Here is a 27996-nt window from a genome sequence, read left to right as displayed (position 1 = left end):
ATTCTCCGGTGAGTGTTATAAGAGGGGGAGTCAGCATACTCCGGTGAGTGTTATAAGAGGGGGAGAGAGTCAGCATACTCTGGTCCGTGTCACAGATAAATTACCTGGGATAACCGCGGTTTGTGGGGACCCGTGAAGGACGATTTCTCCCTCTGCAACACAGAACGCAACGTTATCTCCTGTACCCGCCGACTCACCCAAATATTACTTTCATCACTAATGGTTCAGCCCCCCGTACGCCATTTCTCTCCCCACCCCCCGCTCTCCCCCCCATTTCTTTTTTACATGTAAAGGAAGCAGGGGGTCTCCAGCGATGAACCGCGTTAACTTCGGCTCTGGGGATCCTCTGCTTCCCAAGATACACACTGGTGAAGGTGCCACCCGTTCCTTATCTCCAGGGGAAACAAAATGGGGGTTTGAAGAAAAAAAAGTGACAAACCGCCCGATTTGTACTTACTTTAGAAGAGAAATTACTCCGTCCAGAGCCTAAAATGTGGTGGAGGTGGTGGTGGTGGTGGAGATGGAGGAGGTGGTGGAGATGGAGGAGGTGGTGGTGGAGATGGAGGTGAAGGTGGTGGAGATGGAGGAGGTGGTGGTGGAGATGGAGGTGAAGGTGGTGGAGATGGAGGAGGTGGTGGTGGTTGTGAAAATGGTGGTGGTGAAGGTGGAGGTGGTGGTGAAGGTGGAGGTGGTGGAGATGGAAGTCAATGCTAGAGCTGCTGCCCTGAATGGAAGGGTTGTGGGTCCTGATCCTGTTGGGTCTGACACTGGCACCCCCTTCATCACAAGGGCTCGTAGACTGATTGGTCTTAAGGATATATTTTAGGATGTGTGACTCATTTAAATTTACTTTGTATAGACATTAGCCTATCTCCTAAATGTATCTGGAGGGAGGTTAGAGGGGACATATATACAACCTGTGATACTGTTACGTTAGGAACGCCTCCCCTAAAGAGGCCTTTTTGGCCCTTTTGGACATGTGAGAAGGGCTTACAGAATAGCAAACATGCAAATTCACTTTGTATACTTTACTGTCACAATTCGGAGCTACTAGATGCGATGGTGAGGGGGTACCCAGGCCATTAATAAAGGTATCTGGCCCGGCTGGGTGCCCTGAGCCATATTGGGGAATTGTGATTGTCAGCTCTTCAACCCAGTCATGGCATGTAACTGCATTTGTAATAAAGATGTATGTGTATTTTTACTGTTCCAGGAGTGCCAATTAGCGGAGATGTGCAGGGCGTGAGTTTCAGGGGTGCCAACCAGCGGAGATGTGCAGGGCGTGAGTTTCAGGGGTGATTTTACGGTAAACTGTTATTGGGGTGTGTTTGGGTAGAAGGGGCCAGTGTTGTGGGTTACCCCGAAACATGTACTCAGGAATCCCCCCAGATTCCTGAGGACATGAGGAACACAGACCACCGGATAAAATCCTCCCTAGAGAGCAGTCTGCAGCTCACCGCCAAATCTCCCTGCTTCAGCACAGACCAAGAACAGTAAGACCGGGCAGGGAATTGAATTACATTCAAAAGGTCCCCGGTATATGCCCAAGAACCCCAGAACCAAGTGGGGGTTCAGTGTATCTCCCGCCAGGTATAAGGTGGCGAGAGTTTTATGTTTTTAAGTTAAAGTGTACCATATGGCAAGGTTTCTCTGTATAAGTGGAAAAGAAAATGGTTTTAAAAGTCCCCAAGGTTTATATTTTTATTAGAGTAATGTTCAGAGGAAGTCATTCAGTATGGGTAAAAATTCATTTGCATGGGAGACACAGTGGCTACTCCGCCCTCTAAGCTTCAAAGGCAGTCCAGGATATGGAGTTGTTAAACCTTTTGTTAGCAAGGAGGGGGAAAGGAAGAACCACCCTGGCAAGTTGTCCCCCTTCCCAGACTTTAAGGCACTGAGCTGGCAGGGATCTGGCATGACAAGTGGGTAAAAGATGGCGTTTGTCGCACATGCCCAGTTACTAGGCTGAAGCTCCCAATGCCAGGCTACACAGGACTGGCAAGCAGGTGAGTGGCTCAGCCTGGTTGCTAGGAAGATCACTCAGGCGTTTTGATTGGGCAGCAGGTTTTTTGGGAATGAACCCGAGAGGTATTATAAATCCTGACACAGCTCAGTTTAGGGAGAGTCATCATGCTGTAACAGATTCATCATGCTGTAAGAGTTTCATACCATCTAAGGATTCATGCAAGAAACATCTAAGTTTCAAGATTTTAACGTTTCATCACGAAAGAAGCAGCTCCAGCGGAGTAAATAGCAGCGGCAAATTGCACTGCTGACCGAGGACTGTTTCAGGCTCTTTTTGCGAGCAACTCCCGCTCCTGGGAAATTGCTCCTAGAGACTTTGTTTTGGCAACATTTCATTTTGGGAACATTTTATTTTGTTTGACCCAGTCCCAGTAAGAGTATTTTTCATTGTAATTGTAAATCAAGCTGTGTGTGTTCATTCTGTAAATAAATCACAATTTATTTTATCTCTTGCTTTGCTCAATCAAAGGATCCGGGTATTTTGGTATTAAAAGTTCTGGTCTACCGTGACACTATAACAGGCCACATCGTATCTTCCTGTCACCTGGGGAGAGCAGGACGGAGCGTGGACTGTCCTGGATAAAGCAGGGTGTCTGGTAACTTTCATATTTACCTATATTGAGCTCCACAGGTTCACTCCACCTCTCCCCACGGGCGTTCGACACGCAGCACAAATAACTCCCGCTGTGACTTTCCTTCGCTGATTCAATCTAAAGCCAGAAACAGCCATTATCACCGGCGGCGGCGGCCTGCTGAAATATACACCTACGCCTACATTCTACAGGGGTGCGATCCTCACCCTATATTTATAGGGGATTCCTCCGAATAATATTTTGCTTTTCCTATATTTTCACTTATTCTAGATATCCCTGTACATTTCCCTTTCTTAAAAAAGGTGTTCTGGGAGACTTGGGCCAGTTTGAACGTTGGGGGTTTATCTGATGCGGGGATTGTTGGGTCCTTGCTTGATCTTGAGTACTTGGGGCCAAGTGCGAACATGGTATATGTTCAGCTGATAACCCATCTTACCAGTAGTTCCTTCTTCCTCTCGTGCGGGAGACAGTTGCCGTTATGATACCACTGGTATTGAGGGGCAGGGATCCCGATGGCGCAGCACTGTAACAGCACAGGGTGGCGCAACCTCAGGTGAGCAGGAGTAGGGTTCGTCACTATGACTGGTTCACCTTCCCACCGGGCCGGTATACAGGCTGAGAAGCAAGAAACATTAATTGGGGAAGTCCCACAGGACAAGGATGTAGCAAGCTAAGCCATATAATAACATGCAGAGCCATATAATAACATGCAGAGCCATATAATAACATGCAGAGAGATGCAATAACACGCAGAGATGTAATAACGTGCAGGGAGATGTGATAAAGCGTAGAGCCATGTAATAACACGCAGAGAGCCATGTAATAACACGCAGAGATATAATAACATGCAGAGAGATATAACACGCAGAGAGCCATATAATAACATGCAGAGCCATATAATAACATGCAGAGCCATATAATAACATGCAGAGCCATATAATAACATGCAGAGCCATGTAATAACATGCAGAGCCATGTAATAACATGCAGAGCCATATAATAACATGCAGAGCCATATAATAACATGCAGAGCCATGTAATAACATGCAGAGATGCAATAACGTGCAGGGAGATATAATAACGCGCAGAGAGATATAACAACACGCAGAGAGATATAATAACACGCAGAGAGATATATAATAACACGCAGAGAGATATAATAACACGCAGAGAGATGTAATAACACGCAGAGAGATGTAATAACACGCAGAGAGATGTAATAACACGCAGAGAGATATAATAACGTGCAGAGAGAAGTGATAACGCGTAGAGCCATGTAATAAAACGCAGAAAGATATAAAAACATGCAGAGCGATACAATACCCCACAGGGAAATATAATAACATGCAGGGAGATATAATAACACGCCGAGTGATATAATAACACGCAGAGCGGTGGAATAACACACAGAGAGATATAATAACACACAGAGAGATATAATAACATGCAGAGATATAACACGCAGAGCGCTATTATATCTCTCTGTGTGTTATTATACCGCTCTGCGTTTTATTATATCTCTGTGTGTTATTATAACATGCAGAGCGGTATAATAACACGCAGAGATATAATAACACACAGAGCGATATAATAACACGCAGAGAGATAAAATAACACGCAGAGAGATAAAATACCACGCAGAGATATAAAATAACACGCAGAGATAAAATAACACGCAGAGATATAATAACATGCAGAGAAATATAATAACACGCAGAGAGATAAAATAACACGCAGAGATATAATAACACGCAGAGTGATATAATAGCACCCAGAGATATAATAACACGCAGAGCGTAATAATAACACGCAGAGATATAATAACACAACAGAGATATAATAACACGTAGAGCGATATAATAACACGCAGAGATATAATAACACGCAGAGAGATATAATAACACGCAGAGATATATAATAACATGCAGAGAGATATAATAACACGCAGAGCGATATAATAACACACAGAGAGATATAATAACATGCAGAGATATAATAACACACAGAGATATAATAACACACAGAGAGATATAATAACATGCAGAGAGATATAATAACACGCAGAGATATAATAACACACAGAGATATAATAACACACAGAGATATAATAACATGCAGAGATATAATAACACACAGAGATATAATAACGCGCAGAGATATAATAAAATGGTGACATTTATATCTGATCCCCAATGCACCTGGTGCTCTTTAACCACACACACACACACACACACACACACACACACACACACACACACACACACACACACACACACACACACATACACCAGCAAGGTCCCATGGAATAATAGAGAATAGGACACAGCTGCAGTGACAAGCCCAGAAATATTTTTAAGGTGCCGACTTGGCTATAGGGTCAGTGGCCGGCACTTATGGTGAAAATTGGTTTATCTTGATGTGTTATGGAGCTAACAAGGTTGTGTTAATACGTTTATATCCAAATAAGGTGTCTGTGGTGAGTTGGGTGGAATGGCTGTTGTTATATAAGGAATATAGCAATCATGCACACACATCCATGTACACACAGACCCACACACGTTATATACTTCTATATCTACATCATCTTCATCTTCAGCCCTTGGCGTCCCACTGCTGGATGATTTCTCCCCAATGACCCCCCAGGTACTGCGGTTACAGCCTCTCTTCTCCACGTCGCTCCAACACATTTTCTGATCTCACCCGCACATCTTACTGTTGGTCTTTTAATCTCTTGGAATCCAGTTGAGTCCCATCTTTGTCCAACGAGGGTCATTTCTTCTTGCGATATGTCCGGCCCACCGCCATTTTAATTTCTTTCCACTTGTGATGATGTCACAGACTTGTGTTTGGTTTCAAACCTATTCACTCTATTTCCTGTCTCTTCGGGTAATACCCAGCATGCATCTCTCCATACTTCGGATAATAACCAGCATGCATCTCTCCATACTTCAGGTTATACCCAGCATGCATCTCTCCATATATCAGGTTATACCCAGCATGCATCTCTCCATACTTCGGGTAATACCCAGCATGCATCTCTCCATACATCAGGTTATACCCAGCATGCATCTCTCCATACTTCTGTGCATTGTCTGAAACTTCTGAATTATTTTCGCATTTAAGGGTCCAAGTTTCACACCCATGCAGGAGCACAGACAGGATACACAGGTCCAAAACTGACTTCTTACGCTGCGGCCAATACAAGCTGTGTCTTTGTTGCACTAAACATATCAGCTGCTCTTTAAAGGTCGCGTGACATTTGGGGTACCTTCGTGACATTTGGGGTACCTTTGTGACAATGACATTTCAGCATTTGCAAAGCTCTGGGTAGATACATGTAGAAATAGTTACTATTCCCCTATGAATGGCTATATAACCGTACCGTTAAACGTTGAATTGCTAGCTCTGCCGCAGTGTTGGAGTAACCTGAGAGATCCTACCTTTAGTAAAGTCCCTTAGGACCTTCACCTTCACCCAGCAGCTGTATGCGATGTTGTGATGTTGGTTATTTATCCGGCAGATGTAAAGTTGCGTCTCTCTGGTTGTGATGTCTAGATCTGGCCATTTGGCCCCAGGGATTTCCTTACAGGAAGACTGGAGAACAAGGTGCAATGTTATAGTGATATAATAATACATATAGAGATATAATAACGCGCAGAGAGATATAATAACGCGCAGAGAGATATAATAATACATATAGAGATATAATAACGCGCAGAGAGATATAATAATACATATAGAGATATAATAACGCGCAGAGAGATATAATAACATGCAGAGAGATATAATAACATGCAGAGAGATATAATAACACACAGATATATAATAACACGCAGAGAGATATAATAACACGCAGAGAGATATAACAACACGCAGAGATATAATAACAAGCAGAGCTATAATAACACACAAAGATATAATAACGCGCTGAGAGATATAATAACACACAGAGATATAATAACACGCAGAGATATAATAACACGCAGAGATATAATAACACACAGAGCTATAATAACACGCAGAGATATAATAACAAGCAGAGCTATAATAACACACAAAGATATAATAACGCGCAGAGATATAATAACACGCAGAGATATAATAACACGCAGAGATATAATAACACACAGAGATATAATAACATGCAGAGAGATAATAACGCGCAGAGCGATATAATAACACGCAGAGATATAATAACACGCAGAGATATAATAACACGCAGAGAGATATAATAACACGCAGAGAGATATAATAACACGCAGAGAGATATAATAATAACACGCAGAGAGATATAATAACACGCAGAGAGATATAATAATAACACGCAGAGAGATATAATAACACGCAGAGAGATATAATAACACGCAGAGAGATATAATAACACGCAGAGAGATATAATAACACGCTGAGATATAACAACACGCAGAGAGATATAATAACATGCAGAGAGATATAATAACACGCAGAGATATAATAACACGTAGAAAGATATAATAACACGCAGAGAGATATAATAACACGCAGAGAGATATAATAACACGCAGAGAGATATAATAACACGCAGAGAGATATAATAACACGCAGAGTGATATAATAATAACACGCAGAGTGATATAATAATAACACGCAGAGCGATATAATAACACGCAGAGAGATATAATAACACGCAGAGATATAATAACACGCAGAGAGATATAATAACATGCAGAGAGATATAATAACATGCAGAGAGATATAATAACACGCAGAGATATAATAACACGTAGAAAGATATAATAACACGTAGAGAGATATAATAACACGCAGAGAGATATAATAACATGCAGAGAGATATAATAACACGTAGAAAGATATAATAACACGTAGCGAGATATAATAACACGTAGAGAGATATAATAACACGTAGAGAGATATAATAACACGCAGAGATATAATAACACGCAGAGATATAATAACACGCAAAGAGATATAACACGCAGTGGGATGTAATAACACGTAGAGAGATATAATAACGCGCAGGTTGGGTGAGGGAGAGAGAGAGAGGGGGGGAGAGGGAGGGAAAGACAGAGAAAATGTGCTGAATTGAATTACAAACAGTAGCTGCAGATAGAAGCATGCAGGGAATCAGGGCGGGGAATCAGGGCGGGGAATCAGGGGGGGGAATCAGGGCAGGGAATCATGCAGGGAATCAGGGCGAAAAATCAGGGCGGGAAATCAGGGCAGGGAATCATGCAGGGAATCATGCAGGGAATCAGGGCGGGGAATCAGGGCGGGGAATCAGGGCGGGGAATCAGGGCGGGGAATCAGGGCGGGGAATCATGCAGGGAAGCAGGGCGGGGAATCAGGGCAGGGAATCATGCGGGAAATCAGGGCGGGGAATCAGGGTGGGGAATCATGCAGGGAATCAGGGCAGGGAATCAGGGCAGGGAATCCATCCAGCAAAACAGATTTCTTCCGGCGTTCTGGCACCTACAGCCGGGTGGGGAATACGGCTCTTGCCAAAGCCACATTTCTAGCCGTGGCCTCCCGTTACCTGCGAGATACAGGCTAGGCAGGTTAATGGTAACGTCAAATCCGCTTCCAGCAGCGCAGACACAGCGAGGCAAAAACTGAACTGAAGGGCGTAAAGGGGCAATCCAAGCCATCCATGTTATTTTTTTAAACATAGGTTTAAAGCAGAGGGTCTCCGGCGCTGAACTGCGTTAATTCCAGCTCCGTGGACCCCCCAGTTCCGGAGATATTTACCTCCGTATTCGGTGCCGGTAGCTGCTCCGGCTGAGCAAGCAGGGCTTTAACGTTTAAAGCTCCCGCGTCACATGGGCCAATAGGAAGCTGCACCGATGACGTCACGGCTTCCTATTGGTCCGCAGGGCCCGAAAGCTGTAAACAGCGGCTATTGTGTGATCCTTGGTAGCCGAGGAGAGCTGCTACCGGCGCCCCCTACGGAGGGAAGTATCTCCGGAAGCAAAGGGTCCCCAGAGCTAAAATTAATGGGGCTCAGCTCCGGAGACCCCCTGCTTCAATCTTATATAAAAATAAATTGGATAGACGATTTAAGTCCGGGGCGCAGGGCGGGCCCATTCACCCCCCCTCTCAGCTGGTCATCTCCTGGTAAATTCAGGCTCATACAGCACCTCTCCAACCCAAAAGGGAGCCCTAGGAACAATGCCATAGAACAGGACCTATGCCGCATTGAATATCAGTCATTCGGCCATAGGGATCATAAACACGTAACCCCCCCCATTGAGATTACTATGGCCTTAAGGGGTTAACTGTTTGGGCCCACACAGAGCAACGCCCCATCCGCATCACCTGGTGCTGGGTGACCAGGCAGAATCATAGCCCCGCCTTCTTCTGCCCAGTGATAGTGATGTCATGGCAGGATATATATAGAGGGAAGATGGTTCTAGAATGTCAGGTCCCAGGAGCAGTTGAAGAGGAGGGATCTCACTGTGTATAGTGTATATATAGGTGGATCTCACTGTGTATAGTGTATATAGGTTTATACTGTAGATATGTCTAGGTTAGGGTAAGGATTCCCTTTATTGGTTTCTAGTTAAGGACAGTACCCTGTTTAGATAGCGTTCCAAGGAATGGCTCCACAATACTAAAAAAGTTCACTGAGAGGTCGCTTATGCCCAGAGGGGGGCGCAGCCCCGAGGCATAGCTGGACCAGCCCCAACGGGCAGTCCATAGCTGACTCTTACCCAGAGGGCTACGTGATGGCATTCAGTACCTGAGACGGGGATGCTGATCACAGACAGAGAGAGAGTAGCACCAGGGATCACTTAGGTAACAGTAGTTAGCCATGCCTCAGCACCTTCATAGTGGACCAGGGGGCAGGTGGCACACACAAGAACAGTGATGATACCATACACGAAGTGATGCGTACCGTGTGTGTAACCCCCCTCCTAAGAGGTTACTAGAAAGTTGCAGTGTCTCGGCTCCGGCCTGTGTTGACATGGGATCAATACGTGACAGAGAGTATATAGAGAAGGGGAAGGTTCGAGAAGGTTAGGTGCCCGGAGGACAAGAGGAGGGGAGCCTCTGGGAGAAGAGATAAAGATGTTTCTGAAGTAATATCCCAGACCAGGCTCCTTTTTTTTGTTGTGTTGAAAACAGGAACAGTGGCCCTAAGTTAGGATCCCAGAAGAAAGCATGGAGTTCTGCAGCTCTTAAAGATAAGAAAACGGCATGCCACAGAGGGCCTCAGGAACGAGGGCTCCCGGGTTTTCGGCAGATCGGCTCTAACCACAGGTCCACATTCCATATTCCTTATCAGTCGGTGTGGAAATGGCAGTTCTCAAACAGACTAATGGTCTTGTGACCAATCGCTAAGGACCCATCTGGATTTTCCACAGGGGCCCAGATAAACCGGGTTAATACAGAAGACGGTACTGAAGTAATAAGGGGGTCCGGGTCCGACAAGCTAGGAACTAAGTAAATACACTTCCATTGTAGTGTTAAGTGTGAGCACTAATGGAAGTAACAGAAACCCTCTATGTTCGCTAAAAAGAAGTGCAACGTCTTTAGTTTGAATGTGAATGGTCCCCGTTTCTGGGAACCAGAATAAAAGACTGTGGTATTACAAAAGTTTCTGGCGCCATTATTATACATCCTTGCTACGTCATCGCCCAGTTGCCTGAATCCAGCACCCTGAGTCAAGGTAATCCATGCAGAGTAGCCAAACATAGCACAATGGTGCAGAATCCCTAGGAGCCGGGTAGAGAGGTTAACATTTGGCGCCCAACGTGGGGCTGGACAAGCAAGAGAAAGAGGAAGAATGTTTGTGTGTTGCCCGTGTTGGAACTTTTAGGGCAAAGAGTTTGTTTTGTGTGGACTTGTGTGAAAAAAAAGTCCCCAGAAGAGATTGTGCAGGCTACAGGCTCCAACTTATGCAGCTGGGTAGTAAACCTACCCAAGCCTTAGGAAGCTTGGCACCAATTTATGCAGTCAGGCCCAAACTGCCAAAAGAGGGGACTGAAAACATAGCATTCCTGAGCGAGGCGGTGAGAGACGGGCTGGACATGACGTAAGGGTCATCTGCATACAGGGACTAGCGGGCTGGCTGACCGTTCTTTGCAATGTTGTTAAATAATAAAGCTGTGACCTCATTTTACTTCCACACAAAACTGTGTTGTCTCCAATTTGCAGATGGGTTGAAATTGAAAGGTAATTAATCGAATTAAAGGTTAACCCTTTAATGACATCCCAGGAGGTGAAAGCCGGACGGCAGAGAGACGCAGGACACTGAACATGGCGGCACACACAGGGGGACCAGCAACCCGGGGGGGGGTTTAGCGGGATTATTGTATATTTCCTGATATATTAAACACACAAAGTTGTTACCGGACGTGAAAACATTGGCATTAAAGGTTTTCTTAATTGGGGCGTTGTGACGCTAGGGGGTAACAGACTCTCAAATAAAGGTTAAGCCCTTTTTGGTTACCCTTGGTCCGTTTATAAGGGTCCGAGAGAGTTAGCTCTTGGGCCCAGTAACATTGTATCTTTCAATGCATCACATGTAATAAAAAGTATTTGTTTCTGTTTTTTCCTTTCCAGGGAGTGCCAGCGAGCATAGAGTGCCAGCAAGCATGGAGTGCCAGCGAGCAGGGAGTGCCAGCGAGCAGGGAGTGCCAGCGAGCAGGGAGTGCCAGCGAGCATGGAGTGCCAGCAAGCATGGAGTGCCAGCGAGCAGGGAGTGCCAGCGAGCAGGGAGTGCCAGCGAGCAGGGAGTGCCAGCGAGCAGGGAGTGCCAGCGAGCAGGGAGTGCCAGCGAGCAGGGAGTGCCAGCGAGCAGGGATTGCTAGGGGATGAGTTTCAAGGGGGATTTTGCGGACGAATTGTTGTTAGAATGTGCCTAGGAGGTTGGGGTCCGGAGTTGTCGGTTCCCCTAAAAATGTACCCGGGAATCATGACTGATTCCCAGATACATGTAGGCACATTGTCCCGGCAATACAGTATCTCCCCTTGAAAACGCTTGCGCGACTCACCACTAGGGTACCCTGCTTCAGCATAGCCCAGAAAGGTGAATGGGGCACAGGGATGAACAGTGTCCCTGTAGCTGAGGGGAACCCTAGGTTAAGAGGGGGTACCCCAGTTAATGCCCAGGTAGCCCAGAACCCGTATTGGGTTTGTGGGTGCTCCAACCATATATGAGGTTGTGAGAGCCCAGGCTAATCCAATAGATAGTGTACGGGGAATAAAGGCCGATATAAATAAAAGTGCATCTTTCTATTCTATTCCCCATACCCAGAGACGTAGGGATGTATTAAAGTATAGTTTATTAATACATTGTATATACGATCATGTATCATGTACTGTATGTGCTTGGGACTTTCGGAACCGATGTTCAGGCAGGCTGCCGGGGCTAACCTGTAGGTACCAGGAAGTCTGCTGGACATCGGAGTTCAAAGCACACAGAGGATGCAGGAGGTGTGAAAGCCATTTGGGTGACAGGGAATGGCTCAAGTAACCACGTCCTGGGAACAATGGCAGTTGTCCGGGCTATGATTTGCTCTGCCATCTGGAGGAGCCTGACCCAGCGGGTGGCATGAGATAGCCAGGGACGGGGTAGCAGGCTTGCGCATGTCCCTTGGCAATTTCAGGTTTCCCGCTGACCTGGTTTTTAATACCGGCTTGTCTCTGATTGGCTGCTGAGAAAGTTCCCACACGGTGATTGGCTGCTGAGTTTCATGAATGAAACTCCAAATACTATAAGAATTGCCTGAGCCAATCAGATTTGAGATTTCCAGCGGTAGAAGTGCGGGCGGGCTTTTCAAAGTAGCTCTTGCGCGAATAGCAGAGCAACCGGCTTCGATTTCAAGCCAGCAAAGCCGCCCGCCAGAGTCTAAGTCCCGACTTATGCGGCCAAGTTCTCAAAATCGAACACAGCGGTTGCGGCTGGGGTTTGATGCCGATTTCGGTTCCAGAGGATCGGTGGTAGCTCGCGGTCAATAAAAATCCAAGTTCCCAGAAGAGAACGGAGCGGAGGCGTGTGGAACTTCACACCGATTTGGGAACCAGGCGATTCCGGGCTAAGTTCCGGTCAGGGAACAACTCTTATTTAGAGTTCCCTGCACCTAGGAAAGTCTAGTTTTCGACCCCAGACCCCCAGTAAGTGTGTCTTTTTGTCTGTATTTTGTTTCATTGTGTGTATGCAAATTTCTGCGAATAAACTACAATTTATTTCATTAGCTTGTTTTGCTCAGTGAATGATCCCAGTTAAAAAGGTGTAAATAACCAGGTCTCCCGTGACAGGCGTCACCTGGCTTAAACTCTCATTTCTGAATTGAAAGTAAGGAGTTAAACCCAAGCGAATGGAGACAAAGGATGAGCACTTCCTCTTACAGTAAAGGAGAAGGAACGGCTCAGCGAGTAAAGACACTAACTCTGGCACTGAGTGTGAAGCAGGGGAACCTGGTACAATTCCCAGTGTCGGCTCCTTGTGACCTTGGGCAAGTCACTTTATCTCCCTGTGCCCCAGGAACCCAAATCACATAGATTGCAAGCTCATGTGGGCAGGGACAGTGTAACAATCCTATATGCTGTGTCCCGCGCACTATACTGTAATTGTGACGCACTTTGAGTCCCATTGGGAGATAAGCGCTATATGGAAAAGTTATTATTATATAAAGACATACATATATATGTACATTGCGGAAAAAATGGGTTGCCGCAAGATACAATACACCTAGCACTATGGATTTAGGAATAGTATCTGTAAGTGCTGCCACCGTGTCCCAGGTCCCACACAAAAACCAGACAATAGATACAAACAGAAGTAGAGATAAATCCGGTGATACAGTACTTCACTATTTTGCCTTTGTCCCATCATATTTCAGGGTCGCACCCACTGGGACGCAGGACCATGCAGCATAGTTGCCTACGATTCCTAATCACTACGGTGATTTGTGGTTATGTCCACGTAGTCTATCCCGTTACACACAGTACTGACTATTGTTTCTATATTTGCGCTTGTCTCTATTTCTGTTATACACACACACACACACACACACACACACACACACAGATACACACACACGATCTGCCGGGTTACCTCCCTCTGCTGGAACCACTGGTAGTTCAGGGGCGACGGTCCGTGTGCCCGGCAGTGCAGGGTGAGGGGGACATCTGCAGGAACGCAGGCCGAGAGCGGCTGCTCTGTGATCACAATGTCTAGAAACAAGGAAACACTCTGGTTATTTCCAAACACTTATCTACAGGGTCAACAAGGAGTGAAAGAGTGTGTGTGTGTGTGTGTGTGTGTGTGTGTGTGTGTGTGTGTGTGTGTGTGTGTGTGTGTGTGTGTGTGTGTGCGCGTGTGTGTATGGTGGGAGGGTTAGTGTGTGTGCGCGTGTGTGTATGGTGGGAGGGTTAGTGTGTGTGTGTGTGTGTGTGTGTGGGTGTGTGTGGGTGTGTGTGGGTGTGTGTGCGCGTGTGTGTATGGTGGGAGGGTTAGTGTGTGTGTGTGTGTGTGTGTGTGTATGGTGGGAGGGTTAGTGTGTGTGTGTGTGTGTGTGTGTGTGTGTGTGTGTGTGTGTGTGTGTGTGTGTGTGTGTGTGTGTGTGTGTGTGTGTGTGTGTGTGTGTGTGTGTGTGTGTGTGTGTGTGTGTGTGATATATATATATAAAAAATTAAAAAATTAAAAATGAATAGACTAAACCGTTCTGTGGCTAATGAAATATTTTTTATTTGTGCGGATTTCGAGATACACTGATCTCTTCTTCCGGCGATGTTACATTGAATAAAGCAAGCAAGGGTTTAACTTAAAAACAGTGTCTCTTGGAATGTTAGCTGTTATCGGTATATATATATATATATATATATACACACAGTATAACAGCATATAAACATTTGTGCGTCTGTGTCTATCTTTGTCCACGTATAAATCAGTGTAGATATCATTGTGTATATCAGTTTGTGTCAGCTGTGTGTATCAGCTTTTCCTGGTGTATCAGTGTGGGATGTATGTTTATCATTGTGCTGATGTGTGTCTGTGTGCGTACTGCGTGTATCAGTGTGCCTGCATACAGTATGTGATGCATGTGTATCAGTGTGTTAATGTCTGTATACATATGTGTACCATTGTGTATGTCAATGTGTGTGTGTGTGTTGGTGAAGTTGTGTATGAGGGCTTAGCGGGTATAAATGGCCCGGTGTATAACTTAAATATAATATACCCAAAGTCTGCGTGCTTGTTTCCCACAACTGTGCCCATTTCCCAATCCCTTCACTGTACAACTGCTGTTTTTGTTCTCCCTTGTGGGTCACGGACTGCCGGTAACGGGACGTCGCGGTATAGCATCCGCTCACCTTTCAGCATGGTTACACATTCGCTGGGCTCGGCAGGACACAAAGATGGCGGGAGACATCACAGCCCAGGCCCGCGTGCTGCTGGAAACGCCATCGGATTAACACCGCGGCATCGAGCTGTGGGCGCAAACACACACACAATGAAAAGTGAAGATGCCAAAGTATGTCCTCTCGTCCATTCTGACGTTGTTTCCATTTCTAAAATCGGACGCCCCGTTCAGGAGATACACGCGGTTGAAATAATACGTGTCCGGGAGTTTAAAATGGCGCCCCCGCCAGAGCCCAGTCTAGTGTAGTGTAAAGGTTACCATGGTATCCTCAGAAGCCAGCCATGAAGAAAAGCATGATTTTGATCAGGAATAACTGCAGGACGCACTCAATAGCGGTTTACGTGACCACGGCTGCCATTTTCCAGGATACGGAAGAGTCCTGCGCCATTTCCCCGCAGGGCAGATCGCGTCCTGCGCTCCATGGGAACGCCGGAGACGCGATCAAAGCAGGAAAAGTGACCCTCCAGGGCATTTTCGGCGCGTCCCTTCCGGTGGCGATTAAACCGGGATCGACGTGAAAATTACCCCTCCCCCTCGCAGCATTAATCCCCCCCCCAGGCCGGAGATATGGGCCTAGCTACACCTGTGTGTGACCGAATCATGCAACACTACCCCTGCCCCTTATCAAAGGTCATGTGCCCGAAATCGGGGTCTCGTTACGCGCCTGAACCTCTGCTGGCCTTTGTTGTGGGGGTTGGATTGTATGTGTGATCTTTTTTCTTTAATATCCTTTAGATTTAGTTTTTCTTACTCTATCTTTGGGGTTTATGCACCGAATGTATAATAAGTGGGACCCCGGCGGTCGGGAAATTGTGTATCCCAGGGCTGGGACCCTCGCAGGACTGAGATAAATTAGTGGCCGTGACATAATGAATGGGTGAAATAGTGAAATATGGACCTAATCTACTGGAATCCAAGTTCCTACGACTTGGTGCCCCAGCCATTGCCAAACCGCTTGCTTCCCTAATCAACTCTATCCTGTCTGCAGGCCATATCCCTAGCACAAGGAAAACTGCCAGAGTTGTCCCAATCTTCAAAAGTGGGGACAAAATCACTGTCTCAAACTACAGGCCAATCTCCCTTCTCCCAATCCTATCCAAAGTCATGGAAAAATGTGAAAAACAAAACAGAGAGCGCACGCCCCATAGTGTAACACTGTAACATTTAATGTAGGGAAGAATGGGGGGATTAAAAACACTTACAATGTGCAAGTTAAAATATAGCAGTATGTGATTTATAATCACCACCAAGGCAGGTACAGTCCGCAACAAGTAGGGAGTCCAAGAACAGCTGGAATCAGGCTCCCAAGCAGCGCTGTCTCTCCGGTACCACTTGAAATCCTCCAAATCGGTAAGGTATCAGAGTAAGCCTCACTATAGCTCCATGTGCTCCCCGGCCGTAAAGGATGCACACAACGTGATGACGTAATGTCGCAAGGTACGTCCCTGACGCGTTTCGTCGCATCAAATGCAACTTTATCAAAGGGAATGTCCCTGAACAGAAATGGCAGTGTATAAGTACTAAAGTGTCTCGATCGTGATTGGTGGGTGAACTAAGTGAAAGTACCTCCCCTACAAACGAGCCGTGGCATAATAGAAGTGCAATTTAAACTTTAACCAATTTAAATTTAGCAATTTATAACAAATCTAAGGACAAATATATATATATATATATTTCTAAAGGATAAATAAATAAATAATCAAACCGATTCTCTAGTGCAGACACACTGCCATATAATGTGAATACATAGCACTGTCACATACTGTATATTACTATAAATAAGTTATTAAAAAACTATGTAATAAAAGAATAATAAAATAAATGAAATACATGACAAACTGTGATTTACCTCAAGTGTTACAATGATTCTATAATAAAAATATATAACAAAAATAAAATTAAATAACAAGAACACCTTGTAATTGACAATTACTATAAAATCAGTATTCATAAAGAATCCTTGTGTATTAACACTTTCATGATATGCAATTTAAAAACAGTTATGGGTTTATGTATACAAAAACAATAGCACATATTCATAAAATACACAGATGGCAAGTGCCAGTAATATATTGCATAGACAAAAAGTTGATTTATTGTAAAGATCAATAGATATCAAATATAAAGAGTAAAGAAGAAGAAAGGAATGGGAAAAATATGGATGATATATATACACTATGTGTGAAAAACATATGATGAGGTGTTGGGAAAGGGGTGAGGGAGTGAAAAGGGGTTAATGAGGGTGGGGGGAGAGGAGGGAGGGTGGAGGGGGGGAGGGAGGGTTCGGAGGGGGGGGAATTACAGCAGTGGATGGGGAAATATTGAAAAGAGGGGGAAGGGACTAAAAGGACAGCAGAGAATGGGACAGAGAAGACATACCCAGAATGTTTCTAACGAGCCTATACCAGAGTACTGGTATCCAAACATTAATTTAGACCAGCGGGTGTGAGTGTCCCCAACCGGTGTATCCAAAAAGTCTCCGTTCTACAAAGTGTTTTGAATCGGTCCCCACCTGATTCACTAGGAGGGATGTGCTCAATACCCATAATTTTTAAAGATTCCGGATCCTTATTGTGTATTTTGATAAAGTGTCTCGGTAAACTGTGGGTAGTGACACCATTTATCACATTCCTCCTGTGCTCCAGGAATCTGGTACGAAGGGACCGAGTGGTGCGACCTACATATTGGAGGCCGCAACCACATTGTATTAGATAAACGACAAATGCACTAAGGCAATTAATATTGCCCCTTACACTATATCGTTCATCCTTGTGAAGGGAAGCAAACTCCTCTGTGATATTTAGATGTTTGCACGTGATGCACCGACCCCTGCCACATCTGTGATTACCAATAAGGCTCACCGAAGAGGCACCGGCAGCTGCAACCGTAGATTTTAGTTTGCTTGGAGCTAGAATGTTTTTAATATTTTTAGCCTTCCTATATACAATGGGAATTTTCTCAGGAATAATATTCCCCAAATGGGGATCACATTTTAAAATGCTCCAATGGGTATTCAATATACCCTGGATGGATCTGTGGGATTGGTTAAAGGTGCTAAAAAACCTTGAAGCCCCATCTACTTGTGATGATGCAATTCTTGGAGTATCATAACTAATGTTTTTGTTTTTAATAGTGCACTTTTTAAGCAGTGATGACCTGTCAGATAACACTACCCTGTTGAAAGAGTCAGAGACCAGGTCGGCGTTATAACCCTTCATCAAAAACTTTTCATGCAGATCTTCGGATTGGCAAACAAAATCACTCTCCCTGGAACAGTTCCTTTTGAGACGATGAAACTGTCCCAGGGGGATGCTCTTAAGCCCCTGTGCATGATGGTTACTAGAAGCATGAACATAGTTGTTCACTGCAACAGGCTTGAAATGTGTGGTGGTAATGATATTGCCTTCTGGATCTGCAGTCAAAACTAGATCCAGAAAAACCACTGATGTAGGATTAATGTCAAAAGTAAATTTCAAGCCCATAGCATTGTGATTGAAGGAAGCCAGGACATTAGAAAAAGCAGTGATATCACCCTCCCAAATAATAATAATATCATCGATGAAACGACCATAGTATACGAGGCCCGCCCCCAGCTCTAAATTGGGCCAAATAGATGTTTCTTCCCAGTATCCCATAAAGAGATTGGCATATCAGGGGGCAAACCTAGTACCCATGGCCGTTCCACAGATTTGTAAGTAAAATAGATCCTCAAAAGAAAAATAATTGTGAGTTAAAATAAACATAATACTTTCTAATAAAAAATCTTTGTGAATAGTGGGGATAGAGGAATCCGTGCTCAGCCAAAAGTCAATGGCCCTGATCCCCCTGGAATGATCTATTGACGTGTACAAGGATGACATGTCACATGTAGCCCATAGATAACTGGGCTTCCATTTGATCTCCGAGATCGAGTCCATGACATGCAGCGTATCCCTAATATGCGACCTGAGCTTGGCTACAAAGGGTTGGAGATAATAATCAACATACTGGGATAGGCCGGACGTCATCGACTCGATCCCCGAGATACTAGATCTCCCAGGGGGATCCACCAAAGACTTGTGGACCGTGGGCAAATGATAAAATATAGGGGTGCAGGGGTTATCAGAATAAATTTGAATTCAAATTTGGTGAGAATACCCTCCTCCATGGCTGAAGACAAATGTTGTTTCAGCAACACCTCATATCGTGATGTGGGATCATCTGGCAAGGGAATGTAGGAGGCAGAGTCACCCAGTAGTCGACCGGCCTCCGATAGGTAGGCCGATCTATCCTGGATGACTATGCCCCCACCCTTGTCAGCCTGTCTAATAACAATGTCCCTGTTTTCCTTCAAATCACACAGTGCATCTAATTCACCTTTAGATAGATTCCTATTGAATCTAAATGGTTTACTGCACAGTGTCTCAAAATCTTTGAGTACTAGATTGTAAAAAGCATCGATGTACCCTCCCTTTGATTGGTAGGGAAAGAATAGTGACTTTGGCCTAAATGGGGAATGCATGATAATTGCCCCATCGTCCAAATCAGTATCCAATGTTTACGTTGAATGCACAGTAATATCAAACTTGTCAAAAGCATTGCTGAAGGAACTGTCATGGAACAGAAATACCCCTGTCTGCCTTTTCTGTTTCAGCCCCCCTCTCCCTTGGCAGTTCCCCCTGCTAGCTGCACTAGGATGTCACTTTCCTTGCAGTTCACTCTCAGTGCAGATGGAATGGATACATTATGTATCTCTTTTTCCTTCCAGTCTTTCATACCCCTGGTTGCTCTGGCAACATCTCCAGTCCTCCTAGTTATGGGCTTTCCCATTTTCCCCCTGTCTTTTGCTGACAGTTAGTGCAGTCTCACTGAACCTTTAGTGTGACCCCTGCCCCTCACTTCCTTTTCCACCATTACCTCTGGATAAGTGAGCACTGCTGTAACTCCTGTATGGTAGGATTATCTTTTCACCTGCTCTTAACTACAAGGCACCCACAGAGAGACACTATTTAAACACCTACATCTCTTCACAAGTGCCTGTCTTTTACCCTGCTTTCCCTCAATAAAGTAAAGAAAAGAAACAGAACTTGTTGTGCTTTGAAAAGAGGGCCGAGTTGACACTATCTGGGCTAAATCATCTTGCGTATGAACCTGGCTTGCAGAATAGGAACCCTGCGTCCCCTCTGACTCAATCAACAGGTCGGCAAGTGCATCAAGACAGACCTCTTCCTGAGTACTAGTAACAAATGGAAAAATGTGTCCACTCCCAATTAAGCGATTACTATACCAAGACAAATTTCCCTAGCCAATTCCAATCTAGCTTTCTCCCCAAACACTCCACCGTAACTACCCTGCTAAAAGTTTGCAATGAAATCCAGTGTGGAATGGAACGGGGACAACTCACTGGTGCAGTATTCCTAGATTTTGCAAAGGCTTTTGATACTGTTGATCATGCTATCCTGCGTAACAAACTCCAGAGCTCTGGAATAGGGAAACATGCTTTAAACTGGTTTCAGTCCTACCTATCAGGAAGATCCCAACATGTGTCCATCTCAGGCTCTAACTCCAACCCCCTGGATATCACCTCTGCTGTCCCGCAAGGCTCTGTTCTGGGACCCCTACTCTTCTCAGTGTTCATAAATGATCTACTTACAGCTTGTCAGGAAGCCTCAATACACATGTATGCAGATGACACAATCCTATATGCACACAGCTATAGCCTCTCCGACCTTGGACACATACTTGAATCTGACTTTTTGAGACTTGAAAACTGGATTTCCCAAAACAAACTGTTTTTAAACACTGACAAGACTGTAACAATCGTATTTGGGACTAAGGCCGCGCTTATAGTGTGCGCGGCGGCGACGCGACGGATGACATCACCCGTCGTCGCTAGCGAAAGTTGTCATTTCCTTTCCAGCGACCAGGTCTTTGATTGGTTCAGAGCCTGTCATATGTGGCGACAGCCTCTGAAAAATCAAATTTGACCGGCTTCAAAAATTTGCGCCGCCAGCATCGCTCCGTCGCGCTTACTATAAACGCACGCGATGGTGGCAATACATTTGTTTTGCCGTGACGTCGCGTCGCCTGCACTATAAGCGCAGCCTAAGGCTACATTTTTAAAGCTTCCATTGACTGAGCTCCAGATCAGAACCAACACTAACACCACCCTAACTCCTGTTACTAGTTTTAAATACTTGGGCATATGGTTTGACTCCCATTTAATATTTGGGATGCTCATTGATACCCTGACATCTAAAACATATGCAAAACTAGGTGTATTTTATAGGAACAAATCCTCCCCAAGTCTGCTGGTCAGAAAGCGTATCGCACAGCAGATGCTAATGCCAATTATCGTCCATGGGGACATAGTATATGGCTCGACACCCCAAACCCACCTTAGCAAACTTAATACCTTCTACAATTCAATATGCCGTTTTGTTCTCCAACAGAACTACAACACACATCCCTGAGAAATGCCCAAAGAAATAGATTGGTCATCATTTGAGTCTAGGCGCAAAGTTCATCTTTCCTGTCTTGCCTTCAAATACTCTCTGGACAAACTACCCATCTATCTGAACAAGCTCCTCACCCCTACCACATGCAGCACTTATCATCTGACTCCAAGGGGCCTATTCTATAAGCCTTGATAAGCCACTTATTGAGGCCTTTTTGGCCAAAATGCCTACTGCTATACTGTAAGCCTCGATAAGTGGGCGATAAAGCCATGAAAAAGCCAGGAAAAGTTGGCGTGAGGCTGGTGAGAAGCTGCTGAGAGGCGGCGAGAGAGGACTTAGAAAAAAAATGCATTTTTCCTGCATCAGATCCATGCCGGGAATCTCCAGAGCTGACACCCATTAATATCAGCACCGGAGACCCCTGGCATGAATCCCATGCAATAAAAATGCATTTATAGGAAACTTCATTACCTTAGCAGCTAAGGCAACGAAGGGGTTAACTACCACTCCCATGTTTATTGTGGGTAGCGGGGGTGGGTTAAGGTGGTATTTGGTCCTTGGTGGGTGTTTAGGCCTTGCGCGAGGAGTTAACCCTTTAATTACTGTAGCGGTAAATAGAGCTAAGGTAATGAAAGGGTTAACCAGTCCCGCTACCCACCCGGTAGGTATAAACACCCACCAAGGGCCAAATACCAACTTCACCCATCCTCGCTACCCACAAGAAATATTTTAAAACACAACAAACCTACTACCCACCTCCTCTTCCGCCAACAACCCTCACAAACACATGCAGTACAGTAATGGGCAAAATTACTATTATCCAGATATGGATAATAGTGCATTTGCCCATTATAAAATCAAACATTAGCCAGTCAGCATTAATAAAGTAAATAAAACGTTCAACTTACCCTTAACATCATGAAGGGTGTCCTCGTCAGTATACTGAGTTAACCCCTTCACTACCATAGTGGTGGGAACCGCTATGGTAATGAAGTGGTTAACCAGTCCCGTTACCCCCGAAAGGCCTAAACATCCATCTTTGGGACTGCTATCCCCTTCACCCAATCCCTCTACCCCCAAGAAACCAAAATAAACACTACAACCCTCCTACCCACCTCCTCTACCCCTAACAACTCCCCCCCCCAAACACATACAGTACAGTAATGGGCAAAATTACTATTATCCAGATATGGATAATAGTGCATTTGCCCATTATAGAATCAAACATTAGCCAGCCAGCATTAATAAAGTAAATAAAACGTTCAATGTACCTCTAACATCATGAAGGATATCCTCGTCAGCATACTGCAGGTCCATGTCCTCCGATGCCAGCAAGAATACAAGAAAAAATACAATCTAATGGCCCCTAACCCCTTAATCACCTTAGCGGTTAATAACCGCTATAGTCATTAAGGGGTTAACCCCCATCCCCCGCCAACCACCCGGGAGGCCTAACCACCCACCCCGGCCTCACTATACCCACCCTGTACCCATTCATTGGCAGAGTGGTATATCAAACCCATGTAATATGTATCATGTGCCCGCCTCTCTTTTTTTAATTTTAAGGATGTGATGTCATCTCCAAGGGAGGTACGTCCCATCCTGCAAACCACATGGCTGATATCACATGGTATTGTAGCCAATGGGATTTAAGACAAATCCATTGGTTGCTGTACCATGTGATAGGTCACATTAGTTCAAAAGGATGTGACATCATCTCTTCAAGTGATTTACTGATAGATTAATGTAATTGATGTGTAGTTGAGGCTTTTTAGTTCTTTTATTGTTGGGATTTTTAGGTACTTGTGTATTTCTTTGAGTACATATTGTGTATTTTTGGCCTTAATTGTTTTTAGAAGGTTGATCATTCAGTGATATAGTGGCTTATCATGCCCATATTATATGGGTATGATATACCACTGTGCCAATCAATGGGTACAGGGCGGGTATAGTGGGGCCGAGTTGGGTGGTTAGGCCTCCCTGGTGAGTAGCGGGGGTTAACCCCTTAATTACTTTAGCGGTTATTAACTGCTAAGGTAATTAAGGGGTTAGGGGCCATTAGATTGTATTTTTTCTTGTATTCTTGCTGGCATCGGAGGACATGGACCTGCAGTATGCTGACGAGGATATCCTTCATGATGTTAGAGGTACGTTGAACGTTTTATTTACTTTATTAATGCTGGCTAGCTAATGTTTGATTCTATAATGGGCAAATGCACTATTATCCATATCTGGATAATAGAAATGTTGACCATTACTGTACTGTATGTGTTTGGGGGGGGGGGGTTGTTAGGGGTAGAGGAGGTGGGTAGGAGGGTTGTAGTGTTTATTTTGGTTTCTTGGGGGTAGAGGGATTGGGTGAAGGGGATAGCAGTCCCAAAGATGGATGTTTAGGCCTTTCGGGGGTAATGGGACTGGTTAACCCCTTCATTACCATAGCGTTAGTGAAGGGGTTAACTCCTCCTGCAACCTTCCAGGCAGGCCTCAGCACCCACACTGGGACTACTACCCCCTTCTACCACCTCCTCTGCCCCAAGGAACAGGCTATTGAGGTATAACCCCTTCATTGCCTTAGCGGCTGGCCGCTAAGGTAATTAAGCTCTTTAAATATAAATTTTAATACTAGTGTAGATAAGCAAGGGCTCTACGGAGCAGAACCGCATTGATTTCAGGTCGGGGACCTCCTGCTTCCCGAGATACAGGCCCCGTTATGGGGTGCCGGTATCTCCTATGCCTTTTATTCCCACGGTCACGTGACGCGGGACATTTAAATGGATAACATAACGGGGCCTTTATCTCGGGAAGCAGGGGGTCCCCGGACCTGAAAACAACACGGTTCTGCTCCGCAGACCCCCTGCTCATCTACACTAGTATTAAAATGTATATTAAAAACTTTTGATCGCTGGCGAGATATGCGCAGGGAGAGGCGGCTCTCTCTGCAGCTGAAACAAATCGCCTGGTTAGGCCCTTATGAGAGAGGCGATCATCGCGCCGCCGGCTACGCGCCCGTTTTGGGAATTTTGCTATCAGAGGTAATCGAGGCTTTCTGATACCGTGATAGCAACGCTCCAAAAACAGGCACCGTAAACGGCCCGGCGATTTTTTTTATGAAGTCTTATAGAATAGGCCCCAAAAAATTGGTCATGGTCCCAAGTTTCAACAAAGTATCCGGCCACTCCTCCTCTTCTTACTGTGCACCTCACACCCGGAACAATCTACTGGAGACTCTCACATCCGCCACCAGGCTACGTTCTTTCAAAACTAAGGCTGTCTCACATTTTTATCTGGTCTGTAACGGTTACATACGCCTATAATATATATTATCTCTAAATGTGCATGCAATGTCTTGTATGTGTAGCCAGGACTGGTTTCCTTGGCTACAAGTCTGCCCCCTCCTGGCAGTAAGCCCTGGTAAGAGCAGGCCTGCCAGGGGTTATCATGGGTTTTCCCCACCCACAGCAGCTTCAGTGTGTCACAGGGGAGGCGGTGGGACTAGGCCTGTGTGTGTCCAATCAGGGACTCAGACCTGGTACCTACTTGCCTTGTACTAAAGGAGCTGCAATACCAAATGTAGTCAGTGCCTCTACCTCCTTGAAAGAGGCTTGTCTACCCTAACAATTGTGCAGGGCTCTGCCAAGTTTGTACTTCCTCCCCTAGGGGAGTGGAGGGGGAGACTATACCCTTTACTCCACCAGGGAGTAAGGGAAGAGCATGGACTGCTTCAGGGCCCCTTGGCCTGGAGTGGAGGTCCAGGGTACATCCTGAGGGGGAAGCCCCAAGAAGTGATCTCTGATGTGTATGCTGTAAGAACTGAGTGCGTGTGCTGTTAGAATAAAGTGATCCTGTTCAAATATATCTTCCTGCCTGAGATTACAATCTATCAGGGGGAGGGGAAGTAAGTTTTCCTGCAGGGATTGTCTCCACATCCCTGGAGCCTGCAAGAGATGGAGGCGCTGTCACCGTGAGAAAGAATCAGTTACTACCCCAGAAGCCTGTCCTGCTCTCCCCTACAACAACGCGGGAGACTCAGATCTACTGTGAGCCTGCAGGTATGCACCACAGCACACTGTGTAATGGCAGAATCTCCCAGAGATAGGGGGGAAACACCGTTACATTTGGAGGCGCTGCTGAGATCATCAGGACAGGCTTTCAGCGAAGCAGAACTGGAAGATATGAGGTATGCTTCCAGAGAGAATGCCAGAGAAGGAGGAAGCCTTGGTGTAGTGTCCAGGGGACTCCGGCATACCATAACCGGGGCTCAACTTCCCCGTCAGGGAGCTAGAGCCTGTGCTGACCTAACGGGCAAACTGTGCTGAAGAAGAGGGCTATTGCTGTTCGAAGTCGCCAAGGCGGGTAGTTGCATGATGCCTAAAGGGGGTGCTCTGGTTAACGAGTCCCAGGGACCTCTGGAGAGGGTCTGCGATGCCAGCAGCCGAGCTGGGCGGCGTAAGGTACTGCTAGGTGGGGTCTTAGGAGGGGTACCTGAACGTACTCGGGTGCCTAAACCTGTGATTGAAAGAGCCACTACAGTGCTACTAGCCTTTGATGCACAGGGAGTCACAGGGTACTAAAACTGGACTGTAATCATGTGCAGTGTACCGCAGAAAGAGTTTTGACTAGCTTGGGGTATATTGATGTCCCACTGGTCAGATACCATGTGCTGCAGATGTACCAGGAGAGCGGGACCCCTGCAAAATCGTGAGGGTCGCCCTGTGCTGAATCACTTTATTTCACTCAAAACGGCGGCTTCCCTGCAAGGGAGTGCACCGTGTGATCTAAAATGGGGGTTCCTGCTGAACTGGGAGACCGCGTGGATAGTTTGCAGAAAGTTGCAAGCTTTCCTCTGCAAAGCCTGTGCGGGGCTCGGCGCGAAAGCAGGAGCCGCGCCCATCTACTCTATGACTGGCTCAGAGTGAAGCCGAAGTCACGCCTTGCTGCTGTGTACCCCTACTCTAAACTCCACCAGAGGGAGGGGGCACAGTGAGCACCAGAGAGCTCTATCTATACTGAGGGAGGAGACAGATGTGAGCTGCCGCACCCTCAGTTCCTCGGAGCTGGTGAACAAGACAGAGCCCTTCTAACAGTGCTGCTGCTCAAATTTACCTTAACCAAATATAGAATGGCTGAGTGTCGCCTAACCACATATCAACTCCTAGGAGACTTCCTGGTGGTGGAGATGGCAGGCCAAGTGTTCCTGAAGTGCCTGTGCTCCAGTGCAGAGCACCCGGAGGTGAGCCGAGTACTACGCCTCGCTGCCAGCAGTGCGGGATTTATTATCTATGGCTAGTAGTGCCATTGTTAGCCCTCGGAGCCCAGACTGAAGGTCCTACGGCTACGCTGATCGAGGTGGAAGGCCTCGACGCTACAACCACCAAGGGCCTGTGCGCCATAACTGACGGTCCAGGGGGTCTGTGCACCCCGGTTCCTGAGGCTGGAACCCAAAGACCTCAAGGTGCGGTGACAGGTGTAGGAGAGACCAGAGCATGTCCCCATGCCGCATCGGAGCTGGATGGCTTCAGACCAATTGCCATTAGTGTGGGTGAAGCGCTGCGGAACCTCTCCCCGAAGGAGCCATCCCTATCCCCATCATCGGATGATAAAGACAGCCTTCAATCTGTGGTGATGCGCCATCCAGCGGACCACTCCATCGATCCTATGAAAAGTGAGTCACATACCTGCGGAGTAGAGCGGCAAAGTCCAGGGACCATGAGGTGACAAGCGCTGGTGCGCCCAGAACTGCGGAGAAGTCCAACGGCCATGGCGGTGTCCAGTGCAGCGGAGGCGGTACCTGACAGCGTTCAGGACGACCCGATGACCATCGTGAGCCAACGGAGCGGTGAGGAACACCCTCTTACTTCCTGCAGGCTGCGATGAAGGAATCCAGAGAAGAGGCCCTGCCCAGCGCTTACTTCTGAGCGGAGGACCGCACTGACCTTCCGGAACAACACCCCGCGGATGATGTACTTCCGGTGCGGGACTTGGACCTGTACCGAGATCCCGTGAGGTCTTCAGATGACGTCACTTCCGAGGCGACTGCCGGAGCGGACTGGGACTATGCTGTGACCGCTCCGGTGAGTACTGCCCTATCCAGGCAAGAAATGGAGAGCTACATTTATAAAGTTGGGGGCCGAGGAAAGCGGCAGCTTGCGGACACAACCATTAAGAGGTTACCACCTCCGACAGGTCGTAGCCTAGCAAGGCTCAAGGACTCTGCCCCGGACATTGTTGATTTCAAGGCTCCTGTCCCTATTGCCCATGTCCAGGCCCCATCTAGTTAGGGTTCCCAACATAGTCATCATGGGTCATTGGGTAAAAAGATTCCCAAACCATCTACTGACTACCGGGACTGGGTGGAATCAGATGAGGGGTCAGAGGGGGAGATTCTGGTGTCCAGTAGGATCCTGGTTAAGAACCCAATGTCTTATTTAGAAATGTTTAAGAATAAGCCCAGTCACTCTTCATCCTGTAGGTTTGAGACTTCAGGTGTATCCTCCAGGGTGGATACTGAGGATGAGTCAGCTTCCTCTATTGTGTACCCGGGTACTACACGCAAGTGGTGGGATCCTCTCTTTAAGG

At 46.1% G+C, this 27996-nt stretch overlaps 1 protein-coding gene across 2 annotated transcripts in view; it reads right to left on the bottom strand.

Moving 5' to 3' along the window:
• LOC142469136 (mucosa-associated lymphoid tissue lymphoma translocation protein 1-like) overlaps nucleotides 1-27996 on the bottom strand; it is a 91962-nt gene that overhangs the window by 49372 nt on the left and 14594 nt on the right. For both annotated transcript variants that reach the window (XM_075576072.1, XM_075576071.1), the window contains exons 2-7: nucleotides 14934-15050; nucleotides 13678-13796; nucleotides 6059-6212; nucleotides 3055-3233; nucleotides 2639-2735; nucleotides 105-152 (exon numbers count right to left, since the gene is read on the bottom strand). In XM_075576072.1, coding sequence (XP_075432187.1) covers nucleotides 105-152; nucleotides 2639-2735; nucleotides 3055-3233; nucleotides 6059-6212; nucleotides 13678-13796; nucleotides 14934-14943 — 607 coding nt within the window. In that variant the 5' untranslated portion in view covers nucleotides 14944-15050. The remainder of the gene's footprint in view (nucleotides 1-104; nucleotides 153-2638; nucleotides 2736-3054; nucleotides 3234-6058; nucleotides 6213-13677; nucleotides 13797-14933; nucleotides 15051-27996) is intronic.

The sequence above is a fragment of the Ascaphus truei genome, chromosome 18 (assembly GCF_040206685.1).
Source record: "Ascaphus truei isolate aAscTru1 chromosome 18, aAscTru1.hap1, whole genome shotgun sequence".
Taxonomy (NCBI): domain Eukaryota; kingdom Metazoa; phylum Chordata; class Amphibia; order Anura; family Ascaphidae; genus Ascaphus; species Ascaphus truei.
Note: the sequence above shows the minus strand (reverse complement) of the source record. Positions and strands in the feature narration are given on the sequence as shown.